Raw genomic sequence first — 24,591 nt, 5'->3', positions numbered from 1 at the left:
CACGCTTGAAACCGGGCATCCCTACCGGCACCAGGAGTCGAGGTCGACTTGAAGGATGAACCAAAAAAGTTCAAAAAGTTTAGTCAAAAAGTGACTAAAGGGTATGCTCTTCCCGGATCTGCGGTTACTGGCGCGGAAAAAAGAAGAACCGACGTCAGCGCGCGAGGGCGGCGTCTAAGTACTCCAACGACGTCATCCCGGCGATCACTACGCTGACGACGGACGCGGAGCCGCAGACGACGCCTAGCGACGTGCAAGGGTATTGCTGACGAAAAATCTTTCCAGATCCAGCCTGACGCCTGGGGATATTCTAAGGTAAGGAATCTAACTAACGTGTTTCTTTCAGATTATATCCTATATTGCGGGGATGTAACCTGGACTAGCAATGTCGTGCTCACTGAAATGTTTCTACTGCAGAGTCATTCGTTAATACCCCTATATTATTATACTGTCTATCTACATGCTGTAACAGTATTATGAAAAACTCCTAATAAACAGGCAAAACAAAACAATATTCATTATCGGAAATCCATCTCCATTTGGCCGCTTTAAAAACAAATTGCTACTCAGCAGCAGCCTTCAGCAGGGGGTTTCAGATGAAGCATGGTTCAGTAGAAATGTGGCAAAATTAAACCACTTCAGATAGCTGCTCAACTAAAAACCAAATAATTCCCCCATTATTATTTTAATTCCCAAATACAATACACGTTCTAAAGGGTAGATGGTCCCTCTGATCCAGAGACTTTTTCCAGTCCTGAACAAAAGATCAGGTAAGAGGGAGTGTTTTCTCTTGTACCTATGGAGAAGCTTTTTCTAGACTTACAAAACTGTTCTTTACGTGGCAGGTAATCACTCTTAGTTCAACAGTTTTCTACTGACCAGATCACAATAAAGATAAGTGTGGGCAGGTGACAAAAAGAAGGTTGGTGAGGGTGAAACAAACAGATCGTGTGGAAATTGTTTCAAAATCAGATTTTAATACAATAGATCCCATCACGAACTGTGTGTGAACACAGATGTTTATTTAAATTACGATTGCGCAAGTAGTTGAAAATGGCATCCCTTATGTCAGGACACTGGTCGTTTAATTAACAAATACTGCCAGTAGGAAGCATTTCCAGGCGAAATATATATCCTGAATAGTTTTAATACTTCTGATCTTAACTCAGTTATGATGTATAAAAGTCCGGCTACAATTCATTTCCATATTTATTAGACAAGGCAGAGATAGCAAGAAATACGTTTTGTTGAGATTCTTTCAGCATCTTTGCAGAGCTGTGATGCTGCGTCCAAGTCTCGGTTTGTCTTCCGTTTGAAACACGTTAACATTAACAGCACGTTTGTAAGGCAGGTTACAGCAATGAGGTTTCCAATTCACTCATCAGGTCTGTAGACCCATAATAACATTCAAATGTTATAGCAATTGCTTCATTTGTGTGTACCATCCGCTGACCCATACACGGAACTCTTCATATAAGCAGTAATACTGGAGTGCGACACTATTGCACCCCGGGCACTGCCTTAATTTGTTAAAAGGTTAAGGGGTTTGCGGTGATGCTTCACTGTGTTTGGCTCTTCCTGTGCTTTTCAATGTTCTTTACTCGCACTTTGAAGTCTGAGAGGAAACAAAAAATAGAGGGAAGTAAAACTCAGCAGCTACCCAGCCTTCCGCAGGCTTCTGAGGCAATGGGTCTAAGTCTCTGCAAGAGCTTTACTCCTTGCTCAACTTCACAAGAGCTGCCAGTGCGGTCCGGTCCAACGCTGCAAGACTTGCCATTATAGTCTGACTTTGCAAAAGCCACCTTTCCCGTCTGTCTTGACAGGAGCTGCACCTCTTGTCCAACTAGTCTATCTGCCATCCAAGCCCAAATCCAAATCCTGTGTCTCCTGAATAAATGTCAGGCCTCGTCCAACTCTGCAATAGCTACCACTCAAATGACAACAAAAACTGCTAGCGCAGCCATTTAGTGTTTGGGCACAGTAATGCCAATGACAGCACAACCCTCCACAGCTTTGAAGGAGGGCTGCGCAAATGCTGGATTCTCACAGTTTCGTTGCAAATGGTAGCTGGATTAATTCCCAAGCGCAAAAAAACAACGTTAAAAGCAAGGTGAGGGAACACATTTTCAGAGACGGACATTTTGTGATTTCAGTCACTCAGAAAAGTATTATTATATGTATATATAGCTATAGCTTCCTGTGTCGTGGCACTTGACGGGCTGGAGTCGGCCTGCGAGGTAGATAAATTCACTCCTGACTTTCATCTAATCTCCATTTCAGATACTCTTCCTTGCGAGCATCTGGCTTTATCTGGTTGCGCATTCCACCCAGGAGGTTGGAGGTAGCCTCTGACGCCACGATTAAGGGCTTGACCACAGTAGGCGGTATTTGTCTCAGGACTCCTCCGACAGCACCCGGAATTCCCTTTTGCTCATGGCCACGAGCAGCGACATCGCAGATTGTTTGGGCTGTGTCAATGACCCCCTGGAGAAGAAAACGACATCAGTTAGGAATGGCAGGAATAGAATACTTTCAACCTGTAAGAACGTTAAAGAAAAAAACACAGAGTAACTAAACATGATACAAAAGGAGCCACTCGATCCTTTTCTAAAACACACTTGTGATGTATAAGCTCTCTCCTCCCCTGATCTCACTTCTGCATTCATGCAGACTCTACTACACATCCTCTTTACATTCTCTTCTGTCAACAGTTTGCGTTTCTCATGGCACAGCTGGCAGTATTCTGACAGTGTAGCAGACACGCTTGGACGAGGGATTCACAAAATACTTTATTCACTGTCAGGAGATATTTATGTTTTGAATTTCAGAAGCGAAGACATTTTCACTGTGTTGCAAATACAGTGTAAACCATAAACTACTAATATTTATTATAGGATATACATTATTTAATGCATTTTAAATAAATTATATTTCGTAAGAATGTAATAGGTTTACAGGGAGTAATTTTTTAACCAAATACATAGGTACTTGCGTATTTATGCCTACTACCCTTCCTGGGGTATAGGCCATCAACTAGGACTCTCCAGCCATCTCTGCCCTGGGCTTTTCTTTCACTTTGTCTCCAGGTTTATCCCATCTCCTTACAGTCAGCCTCGGGGCGTCGGTGCCAGGTGTTTCTCATATTAAAAACATGGATACATTCACTTATTTTGAATACATTACGTCCTCTACAAGGGATTCCATAACTATAGGTAAGTAACTCACTGTTCTCCAGCACTGGATCTTTCACAGATTCACAGTGATTGTTGAATATTCCACGTTGTAGTGAACCTTCTGAACCTTGGTCTAAGGTAGGGTTGGACATCATGGGACCCCTAGAAATTTTACCTGGTGGGTGTCGTTTCATCTCTGTCATGATTGACTATGCATCAAAATGGCCTGAAGGCAAACTCGTTAAAGACACTTCTTCTTCTTCTTCTGTAATCTTTATTTGAAGGATGTTTTCATGTGAGAGGAGTTTCCCGATACTATTGTTACGGACAATGGTACACAATTCACCAGTTCGGTATTCAAATCTTTCCTGCATTCTTGCCATATCTAACATGTCAAAAGCTCGCTCTATCACCCTCAATCTAATGGACTTGTTGAGCGTATGAACAGGGTAGTGGGGGAGTGTATTAGGTGGGCGAAATCTCGAAATTGTGATATTTCCAGCTCGCTTGATAGTATGCTCTGGTTCTATAGAACCACCCCACACTCTACTACCAAAGTCTCCCCTTTTCAGCTTTTGAGAGGAAGAAGAGCTAATACAAGTTTTAAACCTGCCTGGATGAACAATTTGTTAAATTCTGTTCCTGATGTTGACAGTCTTATGAGACTGGTTCAAGAGAATGTTACAATTTCACAATGTAAACAAAAGTCTTGGTTCGACAATAAGAGAGCGGTGAAAACGGTCCCCATTTTGGTAGGTGATCTTGTTCGCATTAAATCTCCCTTTCATGTAAAGAAAGGTGAGTCTAAGTTTGGGGCTCCCATTTCTGTTACCAGGGTAGGGAACATCCCTCTCCAACAGCTCCACAGCCAGTTTGAAATCCAGTAACTGTGTGACCACGCTACTAAGCAACAGGCAACATTCTATATGAGAATACTTGATAGAGTAAGGTAATGATATGTAGAAGGATAGCAATACAACACATGTTAAGATGGGAATCATTTAAAATTGAGGTCGGCATGATTAAAAAAACCTATGTGAATTCATTACATACATGTAATGTTTGGCAAATATCTAGGATAGGGAGTACGCGTGCTAACATAGTGGTAGCTGCTTTGGCCTTGGTAGAATGAGCAAACAGTGCTTCTGGAAGCTGCTTTTTAGCCAATGAGTAGCAAATCATAATGCAGAGCACGATCCAGCAGAAGATCAATCAATCAATCAATCAATCAATCAAGGGTTTGTAAAGCACAGCTACTCATTTGTGAGGGTCTCAAGGTGCTGGGTGGGGAAAGGCGGGGGGGGGGGGGCTCCATTTGGGTTCTGGGATCATCTGAAGAGCCAGATCTTGAGGTCCAATCTGAACTGGAGCAGTGTAGCCGAAGGACTTTCCACCCGTCCTGGTCTTGTAGATACTTGAGATTGTGGCCAGGTAGAGGTCGGCTGATCGGAGGTTTTTCTTGGGGGCGTGGAAGGAGAGGCGGTTGTTCAGGTATGCTGGTCCGGTGTTGTGGAGGGCATTGTATGCATGTGTGAGGAACTTGAAGGTTATTCTTATTTTGAAGGGGAGCCAGTGGAAATCACAGAGGTGTTGGGAGATGTGGTTGTGAAGGGTAATGTCGAGGACCAGTCTGGCTGCGGTGGTCTGGAACTTGCGGAGGATTTTTTTGTTGATTCCGGCATAGAGCGCGTTGCCGTAGTCCAGTCTGCTAGTGATGAGGGTGTGAGTGACCATTTTTCAGGATTCGGAGGAGATCTATTAGAACGTTTTTCAGGGTATGCGGAGGGTGTTGAAGCAGGCAGAGGATACGGCGTTGATCTGGCAGTTCATAGTGAGCAATGAGTCCCGTATGATGCTGCGGTTTCGTGCATGGTCTGTCGGGGTGTTTTTTTTTCGAGGGGGGGCAATAGGTGTTGTTTCATGCTGAGGAGGTGGAGCCAAGGATGAGGATTTCTGTTTTGTCCGAGTTGAGTTTCAGGAAGTTCTTCTTCATCCAGGTTGCAATGGTTTTCATCTCTGCTTGGAAATTGTGCCTGGTGATGTTGGATTCCTTGCTGAAGGAGAGGATGAGCAGGGTGTCGTCAGCTGAGGAGACGATGTTGAGACTGTGGTTTCTGACTATGGTTGCAAGGGGAGCCATGTAGATGTTGAAGAGGGTGAGGCTGTGGGAGGATCCCTAACATACTCAAGAACTGGTCTCTGTCGGTTCAGAGAGGTAGGGCAGGAATCTGACTCGCTGTGTTCTGCAGGTGAGAAATGAGCGTGTTCAGTCGAGGGCCTCTCCTTGGATGCCGGCGTAGTGGAGTCTGGTGGAGAGTATGCGGTGGGAGATGGTGTTGAAAGGCAGATGAGAGGTCAAGGAGGATGAGGGCTGCCATTTGGCCTTGGTCGAGGAGGGTGCGGATGTCGTTGGGGGTGGCGAGAAGGGCGGTCTCAGTGCTGTGGTTGCTGTGGAATCTGGATTGGGAGATGGCCAGGACGTTGTTAGCTTCAATGAAGTTTGCTAGCTGGGTGTTGATAGCCTTTTCGATGACCTTGGCTGTGAATGGGAGCAGTGAGACTGGCCTGAAGTTCTTCAGGTCAGTCGGGTCTGCGGAGGGCTTCTTCAGGAGGGTGCTGACTTTGGCATGCTTCCAGTCGTTGGGAAATGTGGCGGTCTCAGGGGAGCAGTTGATCGTCAGGCATAGTTCGGGTACGATGGCTGTGGCCACCTTGTGGAAGATGTGGGGGGGACAGGGGTCTGAGGGTGCTCCGGAGTGGATGCTCTTCATGGTCTTTAAAGTGTCTCCTGTTGTGAGGGGGATCCAAGTGAGTAAGGTCTGTTGGGTGGCATCGTTGGGGGTAGGGGCTGAAGCAGTGCAGAGGTCTTGGTCGTCGAAGTGGTCGTAGAGCGTCTTAATCTTGAGGCGAAAGAATGAGCTGAGTTGGTTGCAGAGTTCTTGGGAGGGTGGGATGTCTGTTGTTTCACTGTGGGGTTTGGCAAATTCCTGTATGATGTAGAACAGTTCACTGCTGGTGTTGGGCGTTAGTGAGAATTCTGTCTTGGAGGAAATTTTCCTTTCTGGATTTGATGAGTTGGTTGTGTGCTGCGGTGGCTGTTCTGTAGGCAGTGCGTGTTTCAGGGGTTTTGCTGGTTCTCCATGTCTTTTCAAGTTGTCAGTAGGAGCGCTTGGATTCTTGAGTACAGGGGTGAACCAGCTTGCTTTTTTGTTGTGTTGTCCTGTAGCTTTCTTGAGGGGGGCAAGTAGTGATCCAGCGGTGGAGGTTGCTTGCAGCGGTGTTGGTGTCTGGCGTCGTTGGAGGTGGAGTGCTGGTGAGAGCGGAGGTCAGTTGTTCTTCTGTGAATTTATTCCAGCTTCTGTGGGGGAGGCGGAGTGCGTGCTTGTGTACGGTGGGTTTTATAAAGGAGAAATTGATGTAGTGGTGGTCTGTCCAAAGAAGTTCCATGGTGTGGCTGTTAGAGACGCTGTTTCCTCCATTGAAAACGGGATTGAGTGTGTGCCCTGCTGTGTGAGTAGGGGCGGTGACAAGTTGCATCAGTCCTATATTGGAAAACTTCTCTAGGAGGACAGTGGTGTTGGGGTCGTTATGGTTATTCAGGTGGAAGTTTAGGTCTCCGAGTAGGAACTAGTCAGTGGAGGCGAGGGCATGGGGTGCGATGAGGTCTGCAATGGAATAGGTGATGGGAGCGCCGGGGCCAGGCGGACTGTAGAGGAGGGTTCTGTGAAGAATCGTTTTGGGGTCGTCCTGGATCTGGAAGTGGTGACGTTCCATAGGGGTTGTGGCATAGTCCGGGTCAGTGGTTGTCATGGGGAGGCAACTTTTGTCGATGATGGCGATGCCTCCTCCTGGGCAGGTGGGGTGGTCTTTTCTCAGGATCTTGAATCCGTCGGAAATGGTGGTTGTGATGTCGGGCGTGGAGTTGGCGTTGGTCCAGGTCTCTGTGAGGAAGGCGACATCGGGCGGATGGGTCTTAAGGAGGTCCCAGATTTCTATGGCGTGCCTGTGTAGGGCCCGCACGTTGAGGAGGATGCAGTTCAGTGGTTTGTGTGCAATGGTGTCCGGTAGGCTGGGGCCTGCTCCTGGGGCTCAGAAGTGGGTGAATGTACCGGGGCAGTGTCAGCAGATCGGGCCTTGGGGGCTGCTGGGTGTCGAGAGCTGGTAGTTACTGCTGTGTCTGGGGTTGAGAGCGTGGAGGGCACTGAGGTAGTAGCATAGGTGGGTCAGGGAACCAGGGTCCCTGGCGCTGGTCGCGGTTAGACGGGCTTGCCTTTGGCGTGCTGGCCGCACAGCAGCCGTCATTAAGTAGGGTTCAGGGGGAGGGCGGTGACCTGGGAGGCGGGAGCGGTAAGGACACGTGGGAGGGTCACAGGGCCAGCAGCGACAGGGAGGGCAGGGAAAAAGAGATCAAAAAAGGAGAAGAAAGAGGGGGCTAAAGAAACAAGCATTTGCAATGCAATAAGTCTTGCATTTGCGAGTGTTTGAGCTATTGGCATTGTAAATGACAATGCCTTTTATTTATGTGTTTAGAAAAGCTGAAAGTGGTGCGTAAGCACACACTTTGTACTTATAGTCCTTGCTTACGAGAAGTAAAGCTGGCAGTAAAAAGGAGGCGTAGTTACTGCCATTGCTTCTCGTAAGCAATGACTGTAAGTACAAAGTGTGTGTTTATGCACCACTTGCGGGTTTTTAAAATACATAAATAAAAGGCATTGATATTTACAATGCCAATAGCTCAAACGCTAGCCAATGCGAGATCTATTGCATTGCAAATGCTTGTTGTCCTTGGGATATTATATAGTTTGCTTGGCCCTTGCAAACCACTTGAATATTAAATATTAAACAAAAACCAAAATCACCACGTTGATGCTTTTGAACACAGAGTTCTAGACTCTGGTGTAAGAAAGAATGGCGAACTGGTCAAAGAACGAGTAACTGTGTCACGTGGACATCAGCGGCGATCACGGTCCTGACAAGACTCGCAACGTAGAGGTCCTTCAGGCGTCTGCTGGGTCCTCCTGCTGGAAGTGGCTCACCCGGAAGAAACACTTGCCAGACTTCGCAGATGAGGTGTTGATTGCATTCAGATTAGCAATTAGCACCTCTGCATGAACAGAGCGGAAACGTGCACTTTAAGGTTCAGTGCGTTTTTTTTTTTAGATGTGCCACAGCCACTTCATCTAAATTCACTGACCTCTTGGCGCTTTGTTTCTCCTCTCTCACGGAGTAACACTTTTGCAAGTTGAGAGCAGCCTTAGAAGGGGGATGGCACAGAATGTGCTTTGTTTAATGTAGGGCGTGTGCTTTGTTTAATGTGCGGCGTTTGTGAGGAGAGGAAAGGATGTTCACTCTTGAAATGAGACCCTTTTGAAAGGCCCCCAAAAGAGAGAAATGCTACCATTATTGTACTGTATTTCCCTTTAGAGAGTGCGTCGCCTACAGCTGGTGGCGAGGTTCAAAGCTCTTCTCTGGATAATCAAGGAAGTCGCTCCTTCCTGTGTTTCATTTGGATAGCGCCTCATAGCCCTGACATGGTCATAGAGAGAGTTTCGATTGGCACGTTGTTGCTGGATGCATAATTTAAAGAGTGTTTGTGGGAGCGTGGCCTAAATGGAAATAGTAGGGTGCAGCCCGTGCTCTTTGACGGAATAGTCGTGAACATAAATATGAAGTGATCCGCAGAGAGTAAGAATTTGTGCAACTGCGCATTAGGCATGGTCAGTGTTGTATAAGTAAATGTGGCCATTACAATACCCTGCACACCTGAATTATGCCTCATGCCAAGACCCAAAAAGAAAAAATGCTGTGCATACTTGGCCCTGGTAGTATTTAAGGGCCGCATGGCCATGTCATGGAAGGCAAGCCCCAGAAGTAAGATTGTGGATGCGTGATCTATTGATATGGGCTAAGGCAGAAGCTGCTGCTATTACAGGGCACACTTCTACAAACTGGGCGTGGCCATGTGGCACTGATTTGGGATCTTTACGGAGGTGGATGGAAGTCAAAAAGGACATTAAATGCCTTCACTTTTATTTTAAAAGCAGACAGTAAGAACAATTGCAAGGGAGCATAGGCCGGTCATCTGCTGTACAAAAGGATAACAGTTAGATAAACAAGCGCGCACCTCGCGCTGAAAGTTTAAAAATAAAAAAACAAGCCCGGGAGTGGTGCCTGCGCGCGCGCTGGGGAGAGCAGTCTGCTGTTTTTCCAAGCACATACTCGTGCTTGTTGTGGCACGCCGCTGCGCACTCCCTCAAGCCGTATGCCACCACAAGCACGAGTATGTGGCTTGGAAAAAGAGCTGCACGACGGCTAAAGGTCTCCTATGCAATGCATGCGCACTGCGTAGGCGAAACCTAAAAAGGGATATGAAAGAGAGAGCAAAAAAGGGCACAGACTGCACAGAAGAAAGCGGAAGAGCAGAAAACCAGAGTGCTCTCCCACTGGACCACCAGGGATGAGGCGCAGGCAGGAGCCTGCAGGTGGAGGCGGGTCTCAAACCTACCTCAGAACAGGGAGCATAGGTCTCTCAGGGGGCAGCACTTAGTGGTGGAGCTGCACGTGGGGAAAGCAGTCACACTGATCAAGTCAGTGGTCTTGTGGCATAGCGAGGGAAGTGGAGCTTAGAAGCCCGTGTGTCTGCACATGTGGGCTCAGAGAATTACTGCACGGAAACATCATGCAGTCAGGAAAGAAAGGCAGAATGCACGGCCTACCTTAACTTACAGTACACAACCGCTTGGAAGCGACAAGAGGTGTATCTGGTGACAGTGGTACAGTGGGGCAGAGATGACAAACCCATTCTATTTCCCTCTGGTTACAGTGCGCACAGCAGCACCAGGGCCCCTAAAACCAGGAAGCAGAGACTAGCGAGCAGGGGAGCAGCCTTTTCATGCACATGGTGTGCACAGGACTGTGAAAGGAAATAGGTTCTCTTCTGCACAGCCTTGCCTTTTCTCGCTCAAGCGAACCCCACAAAGAGCTGATCGTCCACCCAGTGCTCTTTTGTACAACCTATGTAGAAGCTCAGCACTCTCTTTGTGTCTCTCTCCTCCTTCTTGGACAGGTGAGGTGGAGCATCGAAGTTGGTAGGAAGAAAATTTGACTGATGTGGAACAGCTTTACAACTTTTAGCAGAACGGATGCGCAAGGCTGCAGAACAAGTTTATCTGTTAAGAAATTGCTGTACTGTGGGTTGACAGAGAAACCTTGAAGCTGTGGCGTGACAAAGAGTGAGGGAGGAAACAAATGTTTGTAAACCTTTAAACAATGGGAGACGTGAACAAAGAAGGCTAATCCCACTACCGTAAAAAAGCTGAAAGGTACTGTTTAAATGTGCACAGGGCAAGGCCATGCCAGGCTTGGGACAAAGCAAACAATAAAATATCAGATGACTTGGCATAAAGGCGGTCAATCATCACATACCACATCAAGCCACAAATTTGTCCTAACAGGCATATACAGTTTTAGTTGAGGGCCGACTGGCTGCCAAGATCGTATCAATGACCTCCGGAGGGAGGTCAAAGGTGTTCAGCTGTCGTCGCTCAATCTTCATGCATGAAGGAGGAGATTGCGAAGGCTTGACTGCAAAACTCTGCACTGTGTTGCTGTGACAGCGAGTCATCCTGAAGGGAAAGCCTGATCAGAGGACAGATACTAAAGCCCAGGAGTTCTGGATACCATACCACTAGGGTGACTTGGACCCTGTCGGTCCTGATCTTCTTGAGAACTCGTGGGGAAAGTGGTATTGATGGAAAGGCGTACATGAGTTCTGAGTTCCACTCAAGGCAGAATGCTTCTTTGAGCAAGAGATGCATTGAAAACTCCAACATGCAGAAGCGCTGATATTGCGAGCTCTCAGTGGTGGCAAACAGAGTGAGCCACTGTTCTTTTCCTTCACTGAAGAGACCCTGCACAACCTCTGGGTGTAACTGCCACTGGTGATCCATTAAGCGCAGACGGCTGAGCTCATCCGCCATGACATTCAATGACCCTGCAGGTTGTTCACCAACAGGAAAATTCCTTGGTGGTCCAGCCACTTCCAGAGGTGTAAGGCATCCTGGCACACGGTGCGTGACTCCATCCTGCCCTGGTTGCTGCAGTACCACATGGCAGTGGTGTTGTTGTGAGCACCAGCTTCCCTTTGATGGATGGAAGGAAGGTTTTCAAAGTCAAGCGGATGGCTTTCAGATTCAGAAGGTTGATGTGGAGCTGGAACTCCGATGCAGACCAGAAATCGCTGATCTACAGCTCTCCCAAATGGCAAACCCAACAGCAATACATGGGTCTCCACTGTCAGATCTGGGTGGGGAAGGTAGAAGGGTCTGCCACTGAACCAATTGTTGTCTAGTACCACCACTGAAGATCTTTTGCATTCTTCTCCAAAATCTGACCATGGTTGGGGAGGTCACCTTGATGTTGGGCACACTGAGACTTCACATCCCACTGGAGAGCCCACATATGCCACCCAGTGTGCTTGACCAGCAAGATGCAGGTTTCCATCAGTTGCAGTAGCCTCAGCATTGACCTTACTTGAAAGATCGAGATAACAGACTGAGTATCCTGGACTAACTTTTCAGGGCGAAAGACACAAAACCAAACCATGTCCAGAATGGTTTGGAATAAGGGCCAGATGTACGACCATTCCATTTTGCGACTCGCAAAATGGAATGTACAACAGTGTCTTAGCCACTGTTTGCGATTCCAAATAGGGTCGCAAATGACCTGCCTCATCAATATTCATGAGGCAAGTCACAATTTGGGACTCATCGGGAATGGCCAGCACTTGCAGGAATGGCGGTCTGAAGGGGTCATTAAACCACTATGTCTGTGACTGCTTTTTCAATAAATCAGGTTTTTCCCCCCCAAATGCAGTCCGTTGATGCATTTAAAAAAGAAAAAATGAAATGTTTCTTTTTCATTTATTAAGAGTAAGCAGTGGTCTGTGGGACCAATGCCTGCTCCTAAAAAATATTTTAGCATCCATTCACAAAGGGCAAGGGGTCACCTAGGGACCCCTTCCCATGTGCGAGTGGCTTACCACCTACTTGAAGTTGGTGGTAAACTGCAAGTGTTTCGCGACCGCAAATGCGGTGGCAAAACAATGGTACATACTATTCTGACTTGCTATTAGCAAAGGACGCCCTTCGCACATTCCTAATAGCGACTGAAAAACACTATTTTGCGAGTAACTGATTCTCAAAATAGCGTTTGTACATACCAACAACCTTTTCTACAGTCGCAAACAGGCCGATTTCCCGTATTGCGACTGCAAAAAACGGTTGTACATCTGACCCTTAGGGTAGTGTCTAAGGAGTCACAGTATGACTTCAGCACGTTGAGAGTAAGCCCAAAAGATGACAGGAAGTTCGACCTTGTCTGGAGGTAGTTGACTACTGCCTGATGCAAACTCACTTTCAACAGCCAGTTATCAAGGTACGGGAAGACTGTCACCCCTGACCCTCTAAAATGTGCTGCCGCCACCGCAATGACTTTTGTGAACACCCGAGGGGCACTGGTGAGACCAAAAGGGAGCCAGCAAACTGAAAATGCTCCTGTCCCACCAAGAACCGCAGGTAACACTGGTGAGCTGGCAGGACGGCTATATGGTAATAGGCGTCATGCAGATGCAACTCTAACATGCATTCTCATCAGTCTAGGGCAGACAAGGCATAGGCAAGTGTGAGCACTTACACTTTTTCCTTCCACAGAAAGGTGATAAGAGGGAGCAGGTCTATAATAGGCAGGATGCCTCAACACTTTTCGGGCACCAAGAAATAGGAGTAACAACCATGCCCTACTTCTGGCATAGGCACCATCTTGTTAGCGCATTTGGCCAAAAGGGCTTTCTCTACCTGCCTGTCAGGAACCCTTTATCCTGTTCAAGCGTCATTTAAAAAAGATCTGCCTTCCACTCTCTAAAGATGCCTTTTACTAAATATCAATGTTGGAGGACTTCCCTCCGGTCTTTGTTGTATGGAATCAGGGGTTTCATATCCACTAGATGAGACCTGCACTCACTTTCAGTTGGGGTTCTCGGTCTAGTTGTTTTAACTTCAGACACCCCAGAGCTCCCAATGCGCCCGCGCGAAGATCGCGCGGCACACTTCAACTGTGAGAATTATCTGAGAAGATGTTTCTCGCAGTGCGCCGCTCTTGAGGATGAATTTTATGTCGCAGTCAGAGTTTCAACCAGCTTAACTTCAGGGAAGTCTGAAGAGCTTTGGTATTATGTGTCAGTGGCAATTTCCTTGACATTGTTGAAATTTATTTACAGTAAATATTGCCGCATCTAGTTTCAAGTCCTTGGTTCCTGTCAGCATCTCATCGAGGGAGAGCTGCGAGTCAGAGTCTTACGGAATCGGCTTCTGTGAAGAGAAGTTTCCTCCAGCTCTCAAGTAAGCGTGTTCATTCTGTTCTAGTCAGCGATATTTTAAAGAAACTGATAATTGGAAGACAACACTGTTGCAACCTTTAACCTAAAAAACTTTGGTCGAACTTGACTCATAACAAGAAGCTACACTAATCTTCAGCTGGTTTGAATCTAATTTTTTGTTCAATTCCAACTAATAACGACTGAACTTTGAACTGAAATTATCTAGCATTGAGCTGAACTATCAGATTTGCTTCAAACCAACCGCAACTGAGCATAACCAAATCCAAAAGATTAACATATATAATACGAGGAGAGAACAATTGTGTGCATGATGAATCTCTTACTAATAGAGTGAGACTAATTAACTCCATTGCACCTGCTGAATTATTTAATCAATCTCTCTTCCCGGAACACTTCTCTGTGGTCGGAGATTCTTTCAATTGATCAAATGAGTAAAGACAAAACCACTTAGGGGCTACTCTCAGGTAATTTAACAGGTAACATAGTGGAGATTGAGAGAATTCGTTGGCCCAGAGTAGATTTAAGCAGAAGTAATAGTTTGTTTTTACTTTTCAGGTATTAACAAGAATACAGAAGAAGAACCTGTGTCCTGAGGCAGTCTCTCTTGTTTTGTCTTCCCACTTCCCCTTTCCCCCGCACTGAAGTCTGTGACAGTTGTATTCACCTGTCGTGGGCAGTGGTTAGAGGGATTTGGGGCAAGGTCATCTGCTTCTGAGGAGATCAACAACCAGAGTCTGAAACTGCCATAAAACGAAAAGGTGGTCCTCCGTCAGTCACTGGGGAGATTGTGGAAGGTGCATCGGTGCAGAAAGGAAGGGGAGGGCATAGCCCTTCTTGCTGGACCCACCAGTCTGATGCTTTGACCTGCCAAACCAACAAGACTAATTGTATCCTGCCTCCCACCTACTGGCTGTGCTCCACTAAGGACAAGCTAAATGGATATTGCAGGTGGGGCTGCAGGGGTGTAGTGGACTGGGTGGCCCAATGACCTTGACCGTGGGTGAGTTGGGCATCATGGCCCCAATGGCAAAACTGCTAAACGCCATGCTGGGGTCGGACTAGCTGGTGGTATGGGGACCTCTGGAGAAAATGCTAAAGGAGCAGTAAGACTGATGCAGCTTCCAAGGTATGGCAGATAAACCCTGCTCTCCTTAAACCACTTGAGAGTGGAGTCTGACTTGCCCCCAACAGGGAAGTCCCATCAAATGACATGTCCAATGACATCGACTGAAAATACGGTGAAATGCAGTCATGTGTGATAGTGAAATGCAGCCACGTGTGGCGGTGAATGGTAGCACTATGGAACTGGAAGTGTCCAAGTCTCAAAAAATCATGAACTTGACGGCATCTCGGCCTTCCTGAATGGCCTGGGCAAGGACAGGTCAGAGTATCTTTGTGGACACCTGGGAGGATATGCAAGTTCTAAAGGGCCTGGGAGTAACACCCCAACAGGTAGCTGGCATTCACTGACCAGAGCGCCAAGCTTGTGAATAAAATTACTTATTTGCCAAAGGTTTCAATACATGTTCTATCAGGGGAGTAGATGGGAACATGTTGGGGTTAGTTTTGCTTGTGGACGCTTTCACCACCAGGCTTTTGGGGGAGGGCTTCTGAGATAAAAACCTGGGGCTGAATGATGGATTCACACAATTTAATGGTTGACTTGTGGTCAAGAGCAGGATTTGGCCCATACCTCCAATCAAGTGTCTGCTAGGGCCTCAATAAATGGCAGCAAGGGTGTGTAGGAAAGTGCACCTTTTTGTCATGGTTATCCCCACTTTATGACACTGGAACTCATTGATTTTGTTTGACTGATGCGCATTGGGTCCCTTCGAACCAGACCTCACCCCAGTGCTCTTTCCCTAAAACAAGGTGAAATGATCTAATTGTCACACAACTGGTAAACACTTTGACACCTCTGTAAATCCTAAGTAAGTGCCTAGGGCATTGGTACCAAAGAGGGTCTCTAAAGGCTGCAGCATGTATTATGCCACTCTAAGGGACCCCCATACCAATTGCATGCAGCCTGCCATTTCAGACTGCGTGTCATGGTGAAAAACCATGAGTGAAAACACAACATTCCAAAGTCACTGCATGGAATATATGTAAGTCACCCCTACAGCTGGCCTTGTAGCCGTAAGGCAGGGTGCATTACATTACATGTGAGGGCATATCTGCATGAGAAGATATATTCCTGTGCTGTCTAGTTCACTTGTTAGATGGTACAAGTGAACAGGGAAGCCATCTTAAATATATGTACTGGGCACTGGTCTTTACGAGTACCCCAGCTACATGATGGCTTTACCGAAACTTATGGCGTTTGCTATAAACACCTTGCCTCAATAAATCAGTACTGTTGCCTGTGCAAAATTTAATATGATATGCACGAGAGGGCGCCTTCGAGGTGCCCCCTGAAAAACCTACAACTATCTAGTGGGCTGGCTCACTGGTTTCATCCAGTATGCAACCACAGACATGTTTCTGACCCCTTGCAGGTGAGAGCAGATGCTCTCAGTGGACAGAAACAATGCCTGCTCTGGAGGAAGGTGTACACACCTCCTCCAGCAGGTTGGCTAGTGATTTAGCATATCTAGGCCAGGTGCTTCAAAACCCCTTCCGCCTTTGATATGCGACCCTGTCTTCCCCAGCCCATGGAGATGCAACCCACTGCGTTGAGGCCCATTTGGTACCACGACAGGTGGAAAATTAGCTATGCAAGTGGGTGTGTTGCACCACCAGGCTAGTCACACCCCTAAGGTGGGCTGTCTAATGTGCTCAACAAAAGAATTCCACCATCTTGTTTTTGGTGGAATTAGGAACTGTGGGGCAGGGTTATGCCCACTCCCCACAGGAAGTGGTCATATAGGAGGTCTAGTGACCACAAGGGTAAGTAGCCCATTGGCTACTACCCTTCACTCCGCTTAACACCTCAACATTCAGTATTTAGGTGGCTACCTGGCACCAAGAACTCAGATTCACCTCACCAAAGAAGGACAAAGAACTGTGGACTTGGCGTCAAACCCTGCCTGCTCATGTCTCAACAATTGCAGAAACCAAACTCATCCTGCAGCTGTGCATCCTCCAAAAGCCTCAGGGGACTGCCAGCACTTCCTCAACCCATCAGCATCTGTCTTGAAGTGAAGGAGCCACATTCCAGCAATCAGGAGGTACCTACTGCAACGTCCCGTTCACTGATCTGCTGACCGGCGGGTCCACCGATTCAGCAGCCACACAGGAGGAGGTCAATGTGTTCCAGGACGTCAGATCAGTCATACCACCAAGTCTGGCAACGCCAAGACCCCTAGGAGTCACCCTGCATCAATACCTGGGGTACTGGACCCCTTGCAGCAACTAAGGCTTGTTCAGTGTCTAGCCCGGACACCAATACCGCGAAGACAGACTTACTGACGAGGGAAATCAGCATTACCGAGGCCAGAACAGTGAGTTGCCCTGCTGTTCTGTTTTGTTCCTATCTCCAGGTTAACACCAAAAGTGAGAGCCTCCAAAGCAAGCGAACTTCTGGACAAAACGCCTCTGCACCAGAGCCCCACAGCCTGAGTTCGAGCCTACTGAAGGTGCATCCTTTCCCCAGAGACCCTCAAGAACCAAGCCCCCCCCCCCCCCATCTCTTTTGGGTTCCGACAGATTTGTCCCCAAGTCCCCACATGAGGCATTTTTCTGCTTACAGGTTTCTCCATAGGCTTCAGTGGTAGAGTTCGAGGCTACCCTTGCAACCAGCACCTCTGCACCAGGGCAGATAAACCAAAACTGCTGGTGCTTCTAAGGACCTTGGTACCAACTTACCTTAAGTCCAGAAGGTCTAGCCTGAAACTCACTTGCAAGTACCACTATGCAGTGTATGTTTCTTTCATAGGATAACATTACTGCGTTTGTGGCTCATACATCAAATCTGACAGCTGTATTTTCTGTCTGAAAATCTCTAACTCGAAAAGCACTTACCTAATCTTGTAGATCTTATTGTCTAAATAAATGTACAAATCTATGCCATTTTTCTAATTTGGTGATGGATTCACTTATTGAGTGTGTCTCTCATTTATTGATTCTGTGTGTGCAACAAATTCCTAACACTCCTCTCTGATATGCCTGAGGCTGCTCGACCACACTATCACAAATAGAGCACTCTGGGATTGCTAGAGCAAGCCCCTGTACACTAATATGGGATATCGGGACTCTCTGCACAGTGCACCTAATGTTGGTACACTAAAAAGAGAGCGAACTTCCAAGAGGGTTGAGATGATGTTCGCTTTGTCTGGAGAACCTCCGTCAATACATTATTTTTACCCCCAAGGTGGGGAGCTGGAGGTCAAGGGCTTTAAGCACCCTTCTCACCCCTCAGTGGCTAGCTCAGGGGGTGATAGAAGGCCCATTTCATGGGAGTAATAAAGACAACTAGCCAACGGCAAGTAATTATACCAATTGTTCGAGTGGCACGGGGGCTGAACCCTGCTTTGATTTCTTATGTTTGTTTTTAGGCTTACCAGATTATTTGGATCGTGATGAAGACCGGCCCCAGGAGCCGCTCTGGTGACTCCCGGAGTAGGACCGGGACCAAACCTTGGACTTGGAGCATGACGTAGAACGGTCTTGGCAAGAAGAATATCCAGGACCAATTCATCCTTAGGGCATTGCTCATGGACTGTGACTACAGGAACCTGGTGGCAAAATTGTGGCATTTTACATTTTTATTGGTGGCAATTAGATCTATTTGTGAAAACCTCATTGTTGAAAGTAGGGGGAGTAAGCCTTGTGAGTGGAATTCTCACAAATTAACTTGTTGATGTGTCCTCCTGAACAGGTGCGCAAGGTTTTTGTCAACCTCTCAGAGGTACTCCACTAGGAGGCGTATCTCATGGCGAATCGCCCAATGGCAAATCTTCTGTGCCAGTGCTGACAGCTGTGGGAAGTGAGTGAAGCCCTGTTTCTGTAAGTAACATGTGGCAGTTATGTTGTCGGTTGTAATCAACACTACCTTGCCCTGAATGTTCTGAAAGAGGGCTTAAGATGCCAGGTGGATGGCATGAAGTTTGAGGTAGTTGCAGGGGAACCTCTGTTGTTATGGTGAACAGAGACCCTAAACTATTATGGTATGGAGATGTGCCCCCCAGCAGAAAGAAAAGCGTCCATGGAGATGCTAACCTGCAGAATGGGGTCTGCAAAGGGCCTGCCATGCACCAGATTGTTGCTGTTTCACCACTACAGAGAGCGAAGAGTACTTGCCTTGACCAACAGTAGATCATGTGGAAGACCCTCCCCTTATAACCATTGTGCCTAGAGGCACTCCTGCAACGGGCAGAAGTGCAGTCTGGGATGAGGATCTATGACTATGCAAAAAGTTATCATTCCTAGGAGATTTATCACTGTTCGGACTGAAAGAAGACAATTTGGCAGAAAAGGAGACAGGAGCTTCTGTAAGGCTATAACTCTTTGAGGAATGGGGCAAGCCTTGCCTGTGACGGCATTGAGGACTGACCCAAGAAAGGGTTGAATCTCTAGAGGCTGTAGATAGGACTTGACAGCTTTTATCACAAATCCCAATATGTGTAGTAAGGAGATGGCAGTTTGGGTGTGCACTAAGCATGCTAACCCACACTCTTGATCAGTAAATTGTTGAGATAGGGGAAGGTGTGTGTGTTTACCCTCCTGGGGTGGGCAAGTACGACCGCGGTCATTTTATTGGCACCCTTTCGGCTGTAGTAAACCTGAAGGATAACACCTTGAATTGATAGTGTTGTCCACTTACCACGAAGCAAAGGTAGCGTTGATGTGCTGAATGAACTAGTTATTTACCTTCGGTAATGCCTTATCTGGTAGAGACTACATCTAGCCACAGATGGTTTACCTTTTAATTTCCCAGGCGTCTGATTGGATCTAGAAGATTTTTCATGAGCAGTACCTCGGCGCACCAGTAGGTGGCGTTGTTCAGCTCCGTGTGAGCCGGCGGTGTCGTCAGCGCCAGAAGTGACATCCGTGGCTCCTATATAGGTGCCCCCCAAGTGCGCTGAAATCAGTCTCTTTTCACGACTTTTCATGTCAGAAGCGCAAAGCCATGAAGAACAAGTTACTTACCTTCGGTAACGCTTTTTCTGGTGGATACAGTATCTGCCTGTGGATTCCTCACCTTGTGAATATCCCTTGCGCCAGCATTCTTTGGAATTTTTTTCGTGGCTCTCCACGCTGACGAGGTCGTCATGAAGTCACGGCTCCGCACGCGACTCCATGTGACGTCACTGGAGCCATAAGAGGACCACGTCGGCGTGATGACGTCAGTTCCCCCCATTTTTTCCGTGCCAAGAGGCAAAACAGGAGGACCGACCACATAGAAATTGCATACATAGAACACAGTATTCAAACAAATACACATAATGTAAAGTGAAAGAACAAGCCTGTCTTGGAAGCCAAAACAAAGGCAAGCAGACGCATTACACAAACACAAAATGAAACCACATATTAAAGAATACCTCTTTTAAGGTATAAAAGGGTGGACAACAGGGAGGTGGGTGGGTCAGTGAGGAATCCACAGGCAGATACTGTATCCACTTGAAATAGCGTTACCGAAGGTAAGTAACTTGTTCTTCTGATGGATACATCTGCCTGTGGATTCCTCACCTTGTGAATAGAATCCCACAGCAGTCCCACTCCCGGAGGAGGGTGTCCACCCTTCTATACCAAAAAATCCTGTAAAACAGAGTGCGCAAAGTGGCCATCCCTCCTCAACTCGGAGTCTAAGCAGTAATGCTTTGTGAAAGTGTGGAGGGAGGCCCAAGTTGCGGCTTTACATATGTCTAAAGCAGAAATACCTCTAGACAATGCAGAAGTAGACGATTTAGCCCTGGTGGAATGAGCTCTAATGCCTACAGGAGGCTCCTTACCAGCCAGGGAGTAGCATATCTTGATGCACAAGATGATCCACCTGGATCATACGACCAGCATATCCAACAAAGAGCTGGTCATCTTGACGGAAGTCCTTTGTTCTATCCAAATAGAAGCTAATCGCCCTCTTTGGATCCAAACGATGAAGTCTTTCCTCTTCCTTGGAAGGGTGAGGCGGAGGATAGAAAGTAGGAATGATAATGGATTGACCCAGATGGAAGGAAGTTACCACCTTGGGCAGAAAAGCAGCCTTGGTCCTGAGAACCATCTTTTCAGCATGTACGGTCAAGAAAGGAGGCTTTGAACTCAAAGCTTGAAGCTCACTCACCATCCTTGCCGAGGTGATAGCAATTAGAAAGACCGTTTTAGAAGTGAGCAGTCTCAAAGGACAACTATGCATAGGCTCAAAAGTAGAACCCATCAGAAAGGTTAATACCAAATTCAAATCCCACTGAGGCATAATAAGGAGTGGGTGGGAACAAATTAGTGAGCCCCTTAATGAATCTTAAAACTACTGGAGACTTAAAAAGAGACGGCTGATCAGGCAAACAAAGAAAAGCCGACAAGGCCGATAAATATCCCTTAACAGTGGCTACAGCAAGACCCTGCTGAGCCAAATGAAGGGAAAAACTAAGAACATCAGAAAGATGAGCCTTCAAGGGATCAATGGATTTCTCTCCACACCACTTGACAAACTTCGACCACCTATAAGAGTAGATAGACTTGGTGGAGTGTCGCCTGGCCGATAAAATAACATCCACCACGTCAGGCGGGAGAGAAAAAGAATTCAGGTTGCCCCGCTCAATCTCCAGGCATGAAGATGCAGGCTCTGGAGGTGGGGGTGTAGAACCTGCCCCTCTGACTGCGAGAGGAGGTCTACCCTGACAGGGAGACGGAGCGGAGGGTGAGATGAAAGGTGAAGAAGGTCTGTATACCACACCCTTCTCGGCCAATCCGGGGCGATCAAGATGACTTGGACCTGGTCTTGGCGAATCTTCCTCAGAACCCGAGGAATCAAGGGTATGGGAGGAAACGCGTAAAGGAGTTGTGAGCTCCAACTCAACTGAAACGCGTCTCCCAACGCCCCCTGATTCGGAAACTGGAGACCGCAGAATGACTGGCAGTGCGCGTTCTCTTGAGTGGCAAACAGGTCCACCTGAAGAGACCCCCACGTCCGGAAGATGTGTTGAACTACCTCTGGATGAAGCCTCCACTCGTGGTCAGCGGAAAACTGCCGACTGAGACTGTCCGAAAGTACGTTCAACACCCCAGCGAGATGATTTGCTAAGAAGCAAATCTGATGATCCTGAGCCCAGGACCAGAGTCGCAACGCTTCTCTGCAGAGACGGTACACACCTACTCCTCCCTTCTTGTTGACATACCACATCGCGGCAGTGTTGTCCGTCAGAACTTGAACCAACTGACCGCGAAGAGAAGGGAGAAAAGCCTTGAGTGCCAAACGTATCGCTCGCAATTCCAGAAGATTGATATGAGACAATCTTTCTTCTGGAGACCAAAGACCCTTGATCTCCAGTTCCCCCAGATGAGCACCCCACCCAAGGGTAGAGGCATCCGTTATCACTGTGGCCACCGCTGGAGGAAGATGAAAGGGCTTTCCTTGAGACAGATTGCCCTCCACGCTCCACCAAGACAGATCCGCTGCAGATTCGCTGGAGATCCTGACAGACTCCCTGAGATCTCCAATGTGCTGATACCACTGCCTGCGGAGGAACCACTGGAGCGCCCTCATGTGCCAGCATGCATGGTTGACCAACAGAATGCAGGAGGCAAACCGACAGAGCAGGCAATGGACCTTCAGAACTGAAACAACCGCTCCATTGTAAAACAAGGGAATCATCTCCTGAATGTCGAGAATCCTTTGTGGAGGAGGAAAAGCTCGACACACAGTGGTATCCAGTACCGCCCCTATGAACAGGTTGCGCTGAGAGGGCACTAGGTGAGACTTGGGTACATTTATCGAAAAACCCAATTTGAACAACAGCTGGGTTGTCACCTGCAGATGACGCAGCACCATCACTGGAAACTGCTTTCAACAGTTAGTCGTCCTGGTAGGGGAAAACAGGAATCCCCGACCTCCTGAAATGGGCAGCCACCACCGCCATCACCTTGGTGAAGACTCGAGGCGCAGTAGTAAGTCCAAATGGAAGGACCGCAAACTGGTAGTGTTGTGACCCAACCGTAAAGCGGAGATACTTCCTGTGCGACTTCAGGATTGGGATGTGAAAATAAGCATCCTGTAGGTCGATGGACACCATCCAGTCCTCGTGCTGCAGCGCTTGAAAAACCTGCGCTAGAGTAAGCATCTTGAATTTCTCCTGTTTGAGAAAAAGATTCAAGATTATGAGATCCAGGATTGGACGCAATCTCCCATCCTTTTTGGGAATCAGAAAATACCGGGAGTAGCATCCCTGATCCCTTTCCTGCTCCGGGACCACCTCTGTCGCACCTTTTTTGCAACAGGGCCACAACCTCCTCCTGAAGGAGAAGCAAATGATCCTTCGTGCAAAAACCTTGGCAAGGAGGAGGTAATGCCCTGAATGGGAGGGCTTTCCCATTTTCCACAAGACCCAGAACCCAAAGGTCCGAAGTAATTGACTTCCAATCTCGTAGAAAATGGGTAAGCCGACCCCCCACAGGACCTACATGATCCAAGATAGCGGATCTAGGGCTGCTTTCCTCCATTACCAGGAGGGCCTGGGGAGGTGGAGGAAGAGGAGTTGGAGGGATGACGTATGGCTCCACGTTGTCGGCCCCTGCTTTACCCCTAAAGGACTTGTATAAGGGGTTCTGTTGTTGCTGCTGCTGTTGAGATTGTTTGTAATTCCGAAAGGAAGACCTCCCAAAACCTCTGTACCTTCTGAAGCCAAAACCTCTTGACTGCGTTTGCAGACCCAAAGACTTCGCAGTGGCCCTACTGTCCTTAAATCTTTGTAAGGCTGTATCCGCCTTATCCCCAAAGAGTCTAGCCCCATTAAAAGGCAGATCAATAAGTGCTGCCTGGACATCAGTAGAGAATCCCGAAGACCTCAACCACACATTCCTACCAGTTGCAACAGATGACCCAATCACCCTTGCAACAGAATCCGCAGTGTCCAGTGACCTGGCGAGCTGCATCCTGAGAGTCCGCCAACACCTCACTAAGATTTCCTCTGTCCTCCTCAGAAAGCTTTGGAAGAATCAGTTTGGCGGATTCCATCAAAGCATGAATGTATCTAACCAGAAGGCAGGTGACATTGGTAGATTTCAAGGCCATGCTAGCTGAAGAAAAGATCTTTTTAGCAGACTGATCTAATTTCTTGGAGTCTCTATCAGCAGGGGCCTGAGGGAACGCCCCTGTGGACTGCTTCGAACATGAAGCCTGAACCACCAAGCTCTCAGGAGACGGGTGGGATGAAAGGAACACTGAATCCCCAGGAGCAGGCCTATACCTTCGTGAAACAGACCTTGAAACAGCAGGTGCAGAAAGAGGGTTGCGCCAAACCTCCAGAATGGGCTCTGTGAATGCATCATTAAAAGGTAGGAGCAGTTCCACCACTGAAGAAGGAGAATGAAGCACCTCTGTAAGAAGATTCGGCTTATACTCCGCCATAGGAAGTTGTAAATCCAAAAGCCCAGTCGCCTTCTTAATAACAGCATGATAGGGGGCCACCTCCTTTGAGGCAGAAGCCTTCTGAGAGATGAAATCTGACTCTGGAGAAACATCAAGCCCACTTGCCTCACACAAGTCCTCAAACACATCCTGAGTGTCGTAGACCTCTCCTTCCTCCCTTTCCTCTTGGTACTGCTCCTCCTCTAGTAACCTCTGGGCCTCTCTCCTTGAACGCATCTTCGGCAGCGGCGTCGATGGCGCCCCAGGCGGCGTCGATGGCGCCGCATGCGGCGTCGAAGGTACCAGGAGCAGCGTCGAAGGAGGACCGGTAACTGGAGCCGACCGAATTCGAGCTTCACGAGACGGAGCCGGATATTGCTTATACGGCGTCGACATTCTCAGAGCCGGAAAATGCCAGGACGGCGTCACTGGCATGAAGGGCACAAAGGGGGCCTGTGGATACTGCTGAGGCACACCCAAATTGAACGACAACGGACCCGTGGGATCCGAAGGTGCACCAG

The 24,591-nt window shown here is 47.7% G+C and overlaps 1 protein-coding gene across 1 annotated transcript in view; it reads right to left on the bottom strand.

Annotated features, from left to right (window-relative positions):
* Positions 1 to 955: 955 nt before the first annotated feature.
* Positions 956 to 24,591, bottom strand: part of ATG2A (autophagy related 2A) — a 2,561,659-nt gene continuing 2,538,023 nt past the window's right edge. The window contains exon 42 of the mRNA XM_085625535.1: positions 956 to 2,484. Coding sequence (XP_085481661.1) covers positions 2,248 to 2,484 — 237 coding nt within the window. The 3' untranslated portion in view covers positions 956 to 2,247. The remainder of the gene's footprint in view (positions 2,485 to 24,591) is intronic.

This window comes from Triturus cristatus, chromosome 9 (genome assembly GCF_964204655.1).
Source record: "Triturus cristatus chromosome 9, aTriCri1.1, whole genome shotgun sequence".
Classification (NCBI taxonomy): domain Eukaryota; kingdom Metazoa; phylum Chordata; class Amphibia; order Caudata; family Salamandridae; genus Triturus; species Triturus cristatus.
Note: the sequence above shows the minus strand (reverse complement) of the source record. Positions and strands in the feature narration are given on the sequence as shown.